Source organism: Mercenaria mercenaria, chromosome 6 (assembly GCF_021730395.1).
Source record: "Mercenaria mercenaria strain notata chromosome 6, MADL_Memer_1, whole genome shotgun sequence".
Classification (NCBI taxonomy): Eukaryota; Metazoa; Mollusca; class Bivalvia; order Venerida; family Veneridae; genus Mercenaria; species Mercenaria mercenaria.
The window spans coordinates 54,794,958-54,810,435 of record NC_069366.1 but is presented as its reverse complement, the minus strand read 5'-3'; the positions used below and the strand labels follow the sequence as shown (position 1 = coordinate 54,810,435).

General features: G+C 34.9%; 1 protein-coding gene across 1 annotated transcript in view; it reads right to left on the bottom strand.

The window, feature by feature from the left end:
- Positions 1 to 5,055: 5,055 nt before the first annotated feature.
- Positions 5,056 to 15,478, bottom strand: part of LOC123548846 (uncharacterized protein C20orf96-like) — a 33,856-nt gene continuing 23,433 nt past the window's right edge. Inside the window, exons 10-11 of the mRNA XM_045336430.2 lie at positions 6,649 to 6,791; positions 5,056 to 5,676 (exon numbers count right to left, since the gene is read on the bottom strand). Of these exons, the coding sequence (XP_045192365.2) occupies positions 5,616 to 5,676; positions 6,649 to 6,791 (204 nt within the window). The 3' untranslated portion in view covers positions 5,056 to 5,615. The remainder of the gene's footprint in view (positions 5,677 to 6,648; positions 6,792 to 15,478) is intronic.

Here is a 15,478-nt window from a genome sequence, read left to right as displayed (position 1 = left end):
TATGAGGTATAAATTTCTAAAAATTAAAATTCACCTGAGGGATGGTCTTCAAACACTTGGTGAATCTTAAGAATACACCCTTTACCAGAGTGGTCGTTTAGATTTTTGATGATCATGTGTATGAAGTTTTGTTAGAATCACTTTGAAAGTGTGGAAAAAGTCTGCACTGCATTTTTTTGTTTCGACTATTTGAAATATCCCGTAATGGAGCTGTTCCATTCACTCACTGGCTGGCGTCTATGTCCCCATCCTGGTTTTTAGCTCGACTATTCAAAGAATAGTCTAGCTATTCTACTCACCCTGGCGTCGGCGTCACACCTTGGTTAAGTTTTTGCATGCAAGTACATACAGACATCAATTAAAGGCATATAGCTTTGAAACTTATTTTTTCTTTTTCTAGGTCAATTACCAACCTCTCTGGGTCAAGTCCCATAACTCTGACATGTTTTTTGAGCAAATTATGCCCCCTTTTGGACTTAGAAAATTTTGGTTAAAGTTTTACATGCAAGTTACTATCTCCAAAACTGATGCAGATATTGATTTGAAACTTCACATGTGTCTTTGGGGTTATAAAACTAGTTAATAGCAGCAAGTCCCATAACTCTGACCTTCATTTTGGCCAAATTATGCCCCCTTTTGGACTTAGAAAATTCTGGTTAAAGTTTTGCGTGCAAGTACATACAGCTATTTCTAAAATGCATATAGATTTGAAACTTATTTTTTCTTTTTCTAGATCAATTACCAACCTCACTGGGTCAAGTCCCATAACTCTGGCATGTATTTTGAGCAAATTATGCCCCCTTTTGGACTTATAAAATTTTGGTTAAAGTTTTACATGCGAGTGTCTATCTCCAAAACTAATGCAGATATTGAATTGAAACTTCACATGTGCCTTCGGGGTTATAAAACTAGTTGATAGCAGCAAGTCCCATAACTGATATGCATTTTGGTCAAATTATGCCCCCTTTTGAACTTAAAACTCTTTTGATATTTAACCTTTTTTGGTAATATTTTCCTGCTTCTGGGACAATATTTCGAATAGTCGAGCTTGGCTGTCTTACGGACAGCTCTTGTTTTACATACAGTTGATATCTTGTAGGAATGGATTGAAACTTCCTCCACTTGTTCACTGTGATGGGCTGACATGCAATGTGTAGGTTCATAACTTTTAGCTCACCTGTCACATAGTGACAAGGTGAGTTTTTGTGATCACCCTTCGCCTGTCGTCAGTCCGTCCGTCAGTCAACAGTTTCTTGTCTGCACGATAGTGGTTTCATTTATGATTTTATTTTAACCAAACTTGCACACAACTGGTATCACCATAAGATCTCGGTTCCTTTCTTGAACTGGCCAGATCCCATTATGGGTTCCAGAGTTATGGCCCCTGGAAGGGCCAAAATCAGCTATTTTGACCTTGTCTGCACAATAGCAGCTTTATTTATGATTTGATTTTTACCAAACTGGCACACAACTTGTATCACCATAAGATCTCGGTTCCTTTCTTGAACTGGCCAGATCCCATCATGTGTTCCAGAGTTATGGCCCCTGAAAGGGCCAGAATTAGCTATTTTGACCTTGCCTGCACAATAGCAGCTTCATTTATGATTTTATTTTAACTAAACTTGCACACAACTTGTATCACTTTAAGATCTTGGTTTCTTTCTTGAACTGGCTAGATTCTATTATGGGTTCCAGAGTTATGACCCCTGAAAGGGCCAGAATTAGCTATTTTGACCTTGTCTGCACAATAGCAGCTTCATTTATGATTTGAATTTAATCAAACTTGCACAAAACTTGTGTTGCCATAAGATCTCAGTTCCTTTGTTGAACCGGCCAGATCCCATAATAGGTTCCAGAGTTATGGCCCCTGAAAGGGCCAAAATTAGCTATTTTGACCTTGCTATTTTGACCTTGTCTGCACAGTAGCAACTTCATTTATGATTGGATTTTAACCAAACTTGCACACAACTTGTATCACCAGAAGATCTTGGTTCCATTCTTGAACTGGTCAGATTCCATCATGTGTCCCAGTGTTATGGCCCCTTAAAGGTCCAAAATTGGCTATTTTGGCTTTTGCAGCCATATAGAGACTTCATTTATGGTTTTATTTGATACAAACTTCCAAAATATCTTCAACAACAATAAATCTTGGATTCATTACAAATCAGATCCAATCATAGGTTCCAGAGTTATTTTATATCTGATTACCTCCCCTGATTGTAGTCAAAATGGATTTATATCAGTAAGTACTTATAGGACTTATTTGAAATTTCAATATTGTTATTAGTTGGACTGAGCCAATCAGGGTAGATAACTATGGACTGATTTTATGTCAAATTACCTCCCTTTATTTCAAATTAAAATGGGTATATCTCCGTAACTAATGAAGATACTGATCTGAAATTTCATTTATGTCAACAGATTTCTTTGGCAGATCCTTCTTTTGTTCACTTTAAATAATTTTCTTTTTAATTACTTTCCTTTTACATTATTATAAATAGCTTATTTTTATTAACTTTTTTATTATTGGCCGTAGGGAAAAACCGAGACCACTTTTCTGTTGTACAACATGGATGGTACCTCCAATTTTTAGGTGTATTTTGACATATCTGTACCTTGTAAGAATTTTTTTTTTTCTTGGTTAAATTTCTTTCCTTTGTTGTTCCTGTCCTTTGGACTTTAGATATTTTTTCTGAGGACCTTCTTGTCCTCAAGTGCAATGATGACAGGTGAGCGATATAGGGCCATCATGGCGCTCTTGTTTTTGTATTTTACAAAGGAGTGCCTTAGCAATTTTTGGTTGTTCTTGAATGTTAACGGGTATCTCAGTAACCATGACTGGGAATGAACTGAAACTTCACACACTTATTATGTCTCCCACCACACAGTGGTGTGGGAGGCATATTGATTTACTCCAGTCTGTGTGTGTGTGTGTGTCTGTCACAAAGCTTGTCCGCACTCTAAGTCGAAATTTTCTCATCCGATTTTCACCAAACTTGAACAAAATGTGTTTGACCATGAGACCTCGGCCAAGTTCGATAACTAGCCAAATCGGTCCAGGCATTTTAGAGTTACGGCCCTTGAATTACCAAAAAATCTGTCTGTTTACTCTTGTCCGCTCTCTAAGTTGAACATTTCTCATCTGATCTTCACCAAACTTTAACAAAATGTGTTTGGCCATAAGACCTTACCCAAGTTCGATAACTAGCCAAATCGGCCCAGGCACTTTTGATTTATGGCACTTGAATTACTGATTGGATCCACTCATCCAGACCATCTAATTGGATCCACTCGTCTAAAACATCTAGAGAAACTAACATTTTTCATAGGGGCAGTTGTGGGAGACATGCGCTGTTCTCAAAAGCATCTCTAGTTCTCTATGATATTGCACAGGTTCCATAACTCCATTTTGCATTGTTCAGGCATGCCCTTTATGGAGTTAGCACTTTTTGTTGAAGTTTTGTATGTAAGCTGGTTGCTAAAAAACAACTTGTTAGAATGGAATGAAACTTCACAGGCCTGTTTACTGCTATAACTACAATGTAGTATGCAATGCTTAGGTTCCATAACTCTGTTTTTCTTTTTCACAAAATTATTTTCCATTTTTGACTTGTATTCATTCTGTTAACATTTTTTTAGTGACAAGGCTTTTGCTGACTGCATGACCAACTGTAAGCTTAGATGTTCAATTTATTTATTTATCTGGGTTTTACAATGCACCAACACAGTATAGGTTATATGGCGCCAAACAGGACTACAAATTTTGGTTTCACATCTCATTTACATCGAAATAAAAACATGAGGTATGGAATCAAAATAGATGTTAAAAGATGTGATGTGATTTTTCTTCTTAGCCGATTTCCTCTCTTTCTGAACCCTTGCGCTGATAAATTCCTATAATGAACTTGTCCATCATTGAATTTGGACAGTACCACTAACTGTTAGAAGGGGTGCATACCAAAAAGATACTGAATGGCGAACAGTGCAGGTCATGATTAGACTGTGTGGATGTGCAGTCTGATCATGATCTGCACTGGTCGCAAAGGCAGAATCAATTGTGTCTAGCATGATAAGGGTGGTTAATGGTACTGGGGATATCCTCTATTTGTTTTTTGGCCAATGAGCAGTCTCATCAATGAGTTACCAGACCGTCCTCTTGAATTATAACATATAATTTGGAATATGGGACAGTGGATAGGAAATTCTACAGGATTTAAGCCAAAATAAAATTACTGAGACACCAAACTGCTTAAATGTACAAAACAACTATGGACTTGTGTAAAGAAATATTATTTTGGGTAGTAGATTTTATTGTTGACTTATCACTAAAAGTTAGAGTAGAGCAGAAGGAGAAATATTTTGAAAAGTACCGTTTTATTGTGAAATTATCCAGTCATATTAACAAATATAGGAAAACAGTTCAAAATAAAAAACAGGAAATCTACAGAAATATCTCTGATTTGTTAATGCCTGTGAAAAAAAAATCAGAGAGGATCACCATACCAAGAAAATTGCATTCCATGATTTCATAGTATGACAATAACTTCCTACAGCACTTGTCTGAAAGGAAAAATTCTTTTACTTGCCGGAAAGAATTTTCTTGTTGCCCAGGTGATGTTTAAATGAGCAAAGATATTTCATTAAAGTTAGATAATCAAGTGGTATCTTTCCTGAAATGCAATAATAAACTGAAATTATTTAAATTTCATGAACCTGAAACTGTAAAGATACGAATTAGTCAATTTCCACTTTTAAAGATAAAACAAATTGGATTATTTGTGTATATTGTATATTTAACTTTGCAGATGCACAAAAAGTAGTCCCCCACAAGTATTAATGTTTTTATAGTATGTCCACTGCAAAATTGTTTTAGGAGAAAAGACATTTCTACTGAGAAGAAAAAAGAATGGATTAATTAACTTTGCTCTGTGGGCATGTCACAATAATATTCAACTTTTACATAACCAGATATAATGGCACACATGGACTCTGTGGTGTATTTAATACTGCAAAGGAAGGTGATCACAGGTAAAGGAAAGACAATAAAGTCATAAATGAGCAAATATATACAAACTTTATTCTTTTCTATAATATCACAGAAGATCTCGTGTATGAATACATAAAATGCTAGTTTTCAGCAGTTTGAACAAAAATACCAGACAAAGAAGGCTGGCAAATACAGAAAGACTTGATAATGAAAAATATTAAATCAAGCTGCCAGACTGTTCTAAAACAAAAAATTTGCTGCAACTTTTTCCTTAAAAAATTGCCAAAAAAAAAAAATAAGTAGACACACTTTAATCTGTGATAGGCATGCCCAAAAGTGTTGTAATTCATTTTAATACTGTAATAATTGAAACTGAGTTTCTACCTGGATTTTAAGTTAAATGTGTTTATGCTAATTATCATTGCTTTGATCTAATTCAATTTTACATAAAGCAAGGAAATGCAGCAACAGTTCCTTTTCACTGATTAAAAGGTAGCTTTGTAAAACAAAACGTAGGTAGTGATGTAACTTTCCTGATTAATGGTAGTGAAAAAAAACATTTCTTGTTCTGTCAATATGAACTCGAAATATTGGCCACAAACTATTTCCACTGTCACTTGATGTTATGCTAGATTGGCAGCCATTCTTGTGTGGGTATATCCAGCACCACCTCCATGTCTGGGGTACATCTGAAATTGACATAAATACATGTACTAATTTAACATAATATCACTGCTGATTGTCAGTTAATTTACTTGAATTTTATTTAGGACATGAAAAAATCTTCAAAATAAATGAAATTAAAACTTCATAACAAAAGCTTCTAGAAAAAACCTTGGGCCTAGAGCCATCACATATTGCAAGGTTATTGCCTGTTGTCAGCAGATGACTCTTGTTAGTCCTGTTTGGAGATTTATGCCTTCAGTCTTCCATTTCGTCGTGCCATCTTATTTTCATGTAACTCTTGCCATCCATGAAGGAATTTAAAATTACTTGGCACAAATGATCCCCATAATGACAGTAATGAGAACACTTGGTCTCAAAAGTTCAAACTCCATAGGATGATTGTCTTTGGTCAGTAAATGATCCCAATTGTTCTTGGATTCAGTAAGTCAAAGGTCAAGGTCAGTGACTTTTCTACTCAATAACTAAGGAATCCTTTGGCTTACAGTTGTCAGGATGATTGCTTTTGGTCAATAGATGACCCCTATTCGATTAAAACTGAAATATATCTATTTAAAAATGAAATATTATCAAAAATAATGTGGTTTTGATGGAATACAATCAACATTCTACGTAGATTTTCTTGGATGCAAATTCAAACCCTAGCATTTTGCAGTATAACATATTGTATGTCAGCTTGGTGCAAAAAACTGATAATTGCATTAACATAGAGGTTTGGTTTTTTTTTTCAGGGTGACTGAATACATGGATGTTAGGGTTGCATCCATAACATTCAACCCCTAACAAACTAATTTGCATTATATACATATAGAGAGAGAAAATACAATGATCTAAAGCAATGAAATCAAGTGACTGATAAACTGTGATTTACATAATGGAGTTATATTTCTGCAAAACTACAATGTCTAATCATTTGTAATAGTGGCGTAAAATACAAATTTACATTAACAACAATTTTGTTAGATTGAAGTACATACTTTTGCTGATAAAGGAAGAACTCTGGGAACATCTGTTGTCGCAGGTTGGTTTTTGGATCTTGCAATAACTGTTTGACAGACTTCTCCAACTCTGCATTGCTTCTTAACAACTCCTCTTGCTGTTTTTTATGAAGTACAATTTCCTATCAAAACAATAATGCAATTTAGTAAATGTTAAACAAAAGCAGGTAAACAGACATTATAGTCCCTGAATATATCCTTGACTCAATATGCAGCATTCTGTTAAATTTCAAAGGATCATTGCTCCTAAACCAGGCGAGTTACATCTGTGTTCCAATTAAAAATACACAAATTCACTTCAATCTATTTAAGTAACTTTGGGCCAAATCTCTTAAAAAATGTAGGAGTTCTACAGACAAAGATTTGATCATTTCATGATGAACAGACGGATGGACAAGATGGCAACTATATGACCCCATCCCCACATTCATTAAAAATAAGAGCTGTTCATAAGACAGTGTTCTTGATTACTTGACAACTTCTCAAACAAGGGCCATAAGTTGGAAAAAGTTAAGTAACTGATATATTTTGTTAAAATTTATGATAAATTTAAATTTTATTATGGCAATGATAACAACTTGAATGCAAAACTTCAACCAAAGTCAAAGAAGGGCCACAATTTGAATCAAATGCAACCAGGAGTTATCTAACATGGTTACTTACATGGTTTGCAAAGGTGACTGATATATGAAGTTACTTGCAAAACTTTAACCAAGGTGTGAGCAAATCAGCTCTCACTATTCTGTGAATAGTCAAGCTGACAAAGAGATGTCTTACAAATCACACACAGATGTAAAATCTTGTATGCTTAAAGGGGTAAGTTCACTAATGGTCAAAATTTGCCCAATCTCAGAAATGAATAAATTACACACATGTGATAGAGCAATATATATTCTGTTCAAATACCTGACTCATTTCCAGCTGAAGGACATCATAATGGTTGCTATGGCAACAATGCTAACTGCCTTAAAATTCGTTTTTACTGCAAAATTGGCATTTAATAATGTGTTACTAAACAACAAACACTGCTGTTACAAACACTAACAACACAACACTGTTGAATTGCAAGTTGATTTGATTTCCATCCTATCTTAGGTTATGTTGCTATGGTAACCATGCATATTTGAGACAAAACATTGTTTTAGTTCTCAATATTACAATTTACAACAGTGGATGCTCTATACAAAATTAAGCAGACTATAACTTGTCATGAACTAATTATTGGAATATTTTATAAAATAGCAGACAGTCAAATAATTTGATGTTGTCATGGTAACAACAATGTCAATATCATTGAATATTTCACTTAGAGCTAAATTACCCGTTTTTCTCGATCCTAGGATCTTCAGTACGTGAAGCAAGCGCTCTACCACTGAGTCACATGGACTACCAACAGTTACTCGTGTAAAACTAATGAATGTTTCTCATTGCAGCCGTTTTGCGCATGCGCGAAATAATTATCTATTGGAGCGCACGGCAAAATTACTCATTTTTCTGCATGTCTGCACGCATTTTGTGTATAAAATGCATAATAAACTGACTAAAGATTAAGTTAGTATCACCATGGTTACAAAATATATACTTTATAGATATTTTCGATCAGATTTAGTTAATCTGGTATATACCGGAGTCTGTAATATATCACAGGCGCACCAACTCTGTATTATGTCACAGCCAAAACTAATATATATTTCTAATTGGCTAAATACCTATAGCAGTCGTCGGAAAAACAATTTGTGTGCGTTTTTATATGGTATTCGTTATTGGGGTGTGCATTTTATGACATATTGTAAGATATTTTTATACTTATTTACATTTTAAATGAAATTAGGGCGATTCCAGAATTAACTGTATGTGGGTCGGCAATCAAATTTTTTATTGACGGGTGGTGGGGTCCATCGGAAAATTATAATTATGGGTGGTGTCGTCCATCAGAAAATCATAATTATGGGTGGTGGTCCTCAGAAAAATCGTCTTTATGGGTGGTAGGTTGATTGTAAAATATTAAAAATATGGTTGGATGGGTGCGTGTTTGATCACCTTTCTTAATAACTTACGGATATTTTCCTTTCTTTTTAACTAGAAGTCGCTACTTTACTGACCGCGATACACAGAACGCAATTTTTACATCACTGATGTAAAAAATATTATCATTTTTATTTCTGTTCATTAAATATTTCATTTTCCTGTCTCGTTCCCGTTGAATTTACAGTCAGCGTCCTTAATCGCCGAAAGTTTGTCCATCAACATTTCCTGACGTAATAGAATACCGATTATGTAGGATATCTCGCACTTGCGTAGAACAATAAAACCCGCGAAAACCGATAGTTCCATTTTCCCGCTTTTCTCACACTCGTGTATTCTGACAAGCCCGTGACGATTGTTATGCCACCAGTTATGGATGTTTCTCATACGCCGTGAAAAGAAATAGAATAAAGCTTAATGAAACCAAGGCACAAATGTTTTAAACGGGCGTACAGATTCCATTTAAAATCGTATATTAATAAATCAATGGTACCGATATCATTATCCGATGCCGACGTAAATAACATAATTATCGTCATCATCCATATTAAGGACATATTTGCCTAGGGTATTTCAATATATCTGTGAAGAACTAGCCGATTTGGAAACCTTATTGACAAGAAAATGTGTAAGTCGCTAAGAAAACCAACATCATAATATTTCCAACAGTAATTCTCGTTTATAATTATGGGAAGTCACTAATGTCGCACACATTCATATTTACTGCAGTATTACGCAAATGTTTTCTTTACTGTTGAATATGGTCTTACATGTAATTGAACTGTTTAAACTGTTCATGCGCGGTCTATCTATTTTTCTGTCGAATTGTTCAGTTAATTCACATGCGTATCATTGCAAAGTTAAACTATAAAAATAGTGAACATCAATTTCTTTAAAATAATTGCATGACTTTTGCTGAGCATGATAATAGACAAAAGCCACGTGAACATTTTATTTGCAAGGTGAACTTATCTTCTAATAGTTTCCAATCATATTTTCCTCACAGATTAATGCAAATGATAGACAGACCTATCATAAATAAGTGCATTCTTTCAGTTTGTAGTATTAATGACAAAGCCACATCGTAAAAAAATTTTTTTTAAACTTATTTTACGTGGAAGTAAAATAAATCTGACCTGCGTAAAATGTCATATCTTTTCCTAAACATTACCATTTTTAATTATTTCTATTATACGTTAAACAGTATGTGGATAAAAAGATCACGAGTTGTTACTTTAGCGTTTAGCCATTTAAAGGCACTGACCTCCCGATTTTTGCTTAAAATTTGGTCATATTTTAAACATTAGAACACAAGATTTTGTTTCTAATATGTCTTAAAATGCAAATCAAGAGAGAGAGAGAGAGAGAGAGAGAGAGAGAGAGAGAAAGAGAGAAACATGCTCGAGTTGGGAATCAAACCCGGGCCGCCGCGGCAAAAACAGTTTTCCTGCGGTCCTGACCAATACACCACTGAGGAATATGCGCGTAACGGTCGTAAGATAAATATGATTTAAAAGGCAGTTTACCTACACTATACCGATATTTTAAATGAAAACAATCGCAAAATCTTCTAATTCTTAGGTGTTTCTATAACATAATCTGTCAGTATCTAAGTTTCAAAACCTTAAGAAATAGTTTTCTGATATCTATTTCTTTTCTTTTTTATTGTCGTACGATCTGGAGGTCAGTGCCTTTAAAACAAGTTTACTAAAACATGTTCTGTGTGAAATGATTATTCTAAAACAGGTTGACAAAATTTCCATAAATCTTGTCCAAAGAAATGACAAGTCTTATCGGCGTCTGGGCATGATACGTGTATGTTTTAATGACTCGATTCTTCCGAAACCATATTTCAGTAGAAACTGCTAGATTGATATATACATTTTCGTACATTGTTCGGAAGATTTACCTAATGTTTTGTTAAACACACCTACATATGTGAACGTTAAGAGGGAAACGTGAATAATAAAAGAATGAGTATGCGTAAATATTGGGCCTTCTTGACAGAACCGGAAGCAGACGTTTCTTCTTTGTATTTTGGCGGGAAAACTGCACGTGCTCTTAATGATGCTACTTCGGTAATGACCGCGTGCTTATAGAAAATTACGTATTGGCGTTATATTTTCGCGTCACCAGAAATGTTACTGTGTTAAAACTTTCATGTAATCGTAAACAAAATGCTCTATAACCAAACGAAAATGCATGCTTAAAAGCTTGAATTTATATCGTGCCTGTATAAGATCTACGTCCGTGACAGGCTCTTATAACATTTTTCATTCGAATTCTTAATATCATATTTATGTGTTCAACTTTTAAAAAGAAAGGATGTGTACGTTTAAACACTAACAGGCGTGTGATGACGATTGTTTCACTGGTAAACGAACAAGTTTACGGATGGGCTTATAACAAGTGAATGAAGTATTGCCATGCAATACAAAGTCCCCTACTGGAAGGCACCTAATTTTCTCTACTGCAGTATAACATAATGAACTGATATCTGTCAATGTTGTATAAACGAGCCGCGTCAAGCATTTTCATGTCTTATGGTAATTTTTTACCTTTTTTAGATTTTTACAGTTTCAAACTGCCCATTTCATTAGCTTTAAGAAAATGTATACATCACAGGGTACAAAAATGTTAAAAAATAATATAATTTTGGCAGTAAGAATGCCTAGTGACGTTACGTGGAAGTACATGACGTCGTTTAAAACGTTAAACGTCTAGATTACGTTCTTACGACGTTATGTATATCTTTATTCAATTAAAGTCCATACAACATCATTTTGTCAAACTAAAACTATGTAAACCTTTTGACTTTATTTAATTTGATGATCTAAATGCCTCATTCATAACGACATAAAATAATACATGTTTACTTAATTGTCATTTATAACGGTCATTTATAAAACTAAACTAAACAGTCCGAACACTTTACGACTCTTCTGGAGCAGGGCATAAAACATCCTGAAATGGTCGTCTGACTAGAGGACGCACGTGCCGGTACAGGTAACGCACACGTTCAGCAGAAAGGCCGGGAGGAACTATCTGAGACGGGACGTCATCTCTGGCCATCTCCAACAGGTGCGTTTTGCAAATAACGAAGCGCACCTCGTTTTCGTCAACAGCTGACTGTCTCATGTACACAACCCCTGGCTCCTCAGAACTAAAACGGAAGAAGTGATATTTTGCGACATTTGGCACTTTCTTAAATCTATCACCAATGAAAGTTTTCCATGCCCTCCAAACCCATCCACTTCCTCCGTCATAGGTAACAGGCTGGTTACTATGGGAACTGTTGCTAACGACTTCAGCTATATGTTGTAATGTGTCACAATCCTTCCTTCGGTACAGTGTCTTAATGTTCCCAAATCCTGCATCGATCAAACACCTTAAAGAAAAAATAAATAGCATTTTGCAACAACATACAGAAGCAACCAGCTTTGGTGTTCAAGACCGACATTGAAGGTATATATTAACTGAATTTCAGGAATTGATTCGTGACGTTAACGTTAATCGTGTCATTTATTGTTATATTCAAATATGTCTAGTCACGGCTCACTGCTTAGCATCGTTCTGATTATTGAATATATAACCACTGGGCTAACACCCTTACGCATTTGAACTCTTGACCCCGTTATACCCGACTATAAATAACCCGAATGCTTTGATTATTTCATTAATTAATCAAAAATATTTTTAAAAAGGGTCAGCATGCTAATTACTATGATTTAATCAGTTCCACATACCATCACTAAATTCGCCGACATCCGTTTCGATACTGTTACAACTCTGTCTTTAATCTAAAACTAAAGCTTACCTTGTGTGTCCAGGAAGTTGCATCATGTACGTGATTTTCTGGTGACGCTGCGTCATAATTCTCCAAGACAGGTAACCGAGGACGTAACGGTTCTTGTTTTGACCTGTAAAAAGGATAGCCATAAGCGATTAAATACATGTTTTGAATTAACTAGTTAATACATATTTCATTCTCTGTTTGTTACTATTTGAAAGATCGAAACAGAGACACTACGCTAATAACCTATAATTATAGCACTACTTGCGAATATAGGTAAAAAGAAGGCTTACAACAAGCTTTTTCAATAAAAATGTTATTGAATAAAAACAGGACAACAAAGGAACCACATACCAAAGCAGTTGTCTGCATGCAAGCTACACTCATTTTCACCCAAACTGTAGTTGGCAAATGCATGGTCTAACATAGATATTACAGCGTCAGGTCCATGTACCAACTGGCCATCACGTCCTGAAATATTATCAAAGCATAAATCAAGCCCACCTTCAAAGGCTATTTAGGAATAAGTACACGCAATAGAATCCCACAGACTTAAATTGTAACGCCAAGACTCGTAACTAATGTAACTCTCATACATAGCTGACATGAAGAATTTTGAAGAACAAGCCTAGTGATACAAATATGTCAAATGTATGCATTCCGTCTCTAATTTTGAGCTAAATTACGTCATGAAGGTAGTATATACTACCTTCATGACGACGCCACTCCTTTTCAAATGTAATTTTAGAAGTCTCTGATCAAAACAGGCAACATTTTTAAATAACAAATATTTTATATGAACATTATATCTAGAATGTTTTACACGTTTTTATGATAATATGTAACTCCGTCGGCAATTTATATTAAGGATAAAATTTTTAATACATTCAACTATTTTCAGCTAATCAGCAGTAAAGCTCACAGAGTAGGCTTGGATGTTTCCCTCTATGTAATATACTTAGACCTATCAGCAAAATATTTCCCTCATTAAGAAGTACCGTTCATTGTCGCCATCAAGCATATATAGTTTTCTTTTATTACCGTGTTAAAACGTATTTAAAGCACACTTAATCATTTCTTTGAACACTGAGAATAACAAAACAATTTATTAATGTAAAGCATTTCGGCTAGACTTTAAATAAACATGTACTGTAAATTGGGAAAAATTCGCGCTGCCAACATTTCGCAAATTTGCTCGAATATAATTGCAACATTATCGATTTCATTAATTCGCGAGCAGACGTCTTGAAGCAACAACTTGTTTTAAAATATGTCACTTTCTTAAATGAATTCACAATATATAAAAAAATTGAAATCTCGCGAATAGTGTCCAATTTACCGTACACTGAAAATATACTGCTAAGATAAGTAAAAGAAATACCTATTGTCTCATTCTCATCAATAAGGAAGTTGTACTGTTTGTCTCCATCCACTCTGTATCCAAAGATCTGGATTTTTCTGGGTTGAATAAAGTATGTCGGGCCTTTTTCTCTGGTGTGGTGGGGTAATTTGACATATTGTGAGAAATCGAACGTGTAGTGTACGTCGTTGCATGAAAAGTTGTCTCCACTTCTTTCGTCTTGTCGCCTTAATCTCTCAAACATGTTTGTTGATCTTTCAACACACTCCCGGTATATTTCTCTTTCTTTCCTAGCTTGTAATACATGATTATGATATTTCTCTGTGGCAGACAGTTTTTCATCTTCTGTTCTTGCTAGCTGTATATCTTGGCGAAAATCCTCACAAGTTTTGCATACGTCATCTTTTGGAGCAGCTATTTTAATGTGAGGAACGCATCTTTTCCATAGATCTTTAAAAGTAGACAGGCCAACATATTGCTTTTCAATTTGACTGCATGCTGTAACATATTCTTGATGAATGGACTGCTTAGTATTTTTGAAGGAAGGTAGACTGGTGCTTTTTCTCCCCGGCCACGTGGAGCTGCTGGCTGTGGAAGCCCTTCCTCACTAGCATAATTCAGGAGAAACTGCACTGCATCTTTAATGGTTTCATGCGAAAACGCATTAGGTGCTTTTCTACCAAAATTCCCATGAACTCGAGGTTGAACGCCTTTTTCTTTCATATGTTTCAGGAGAGCTCTAACTGTCCATAAACCTATGTCATAAATTACAAGAAAAGCATCTTGACATATCTTAATACCATTAAAGATGTATTCATAGCGTACACGTTTCCTTTCACCACTTCTGCATCTCTGGTCATTTCCGATTTTTTTTAATGTTCCCATAATTAGCAGCTCCTTTTCTGTTTTTGTCAATTCCCTCAAATTATATATGTTTGATCTAATTTCTTCGACAGAAAACTGCAAGAAACAGTTCTTAGAACACCCACAACCCTTGTCATAAACACTGTCCAGTTTATCTAAGTCAAACTGTGGATCCTCATTTTCAGAATCTACTTGATAAGTCTCAGATTCTTGTGATAAGTACCTGCTAACGTGGGTGTCAATGTTATCTGTGGTCTCTATTTCATCTTCACTGTCCTCATGTGTATCATTAGCACGACACAAATGAGACTGTGTACTGTTTGTGGACGAAGGTTCAGTTAACCCAAACGCACCCAACAATGTATCTAATTCCTGAAAAATAAAAAATAAAAATGTCATTCTATTTAAAACTTAGAGTAAGTTAATACAGTGTGTTAATAACGATTTTATCAAGGAATATAGAGAAGGGTATTGTACACATTGTTTTGCATTTATATTCATGTATTGAATCATAGTTTATTTCTTTATATTTAAACATTTTTAAAAAAGATAAAAATAAAAAAAAAAAACAACGGTCACACAAAAATGCTCTCAAAAAAAAAAAAAAAAAAAAAAAATTGGCACTCATACAATTCGGTCTTCGGTACCCTGGCTCTCAAGTCAAGAGCGCTAACCTCTCGACCATTCCGACCTTAGCGTCAATTATGTCACTACTTATATATAAACTAGATCTATAGCTTCCTTCTACTTTTTGACTATTATGCCTC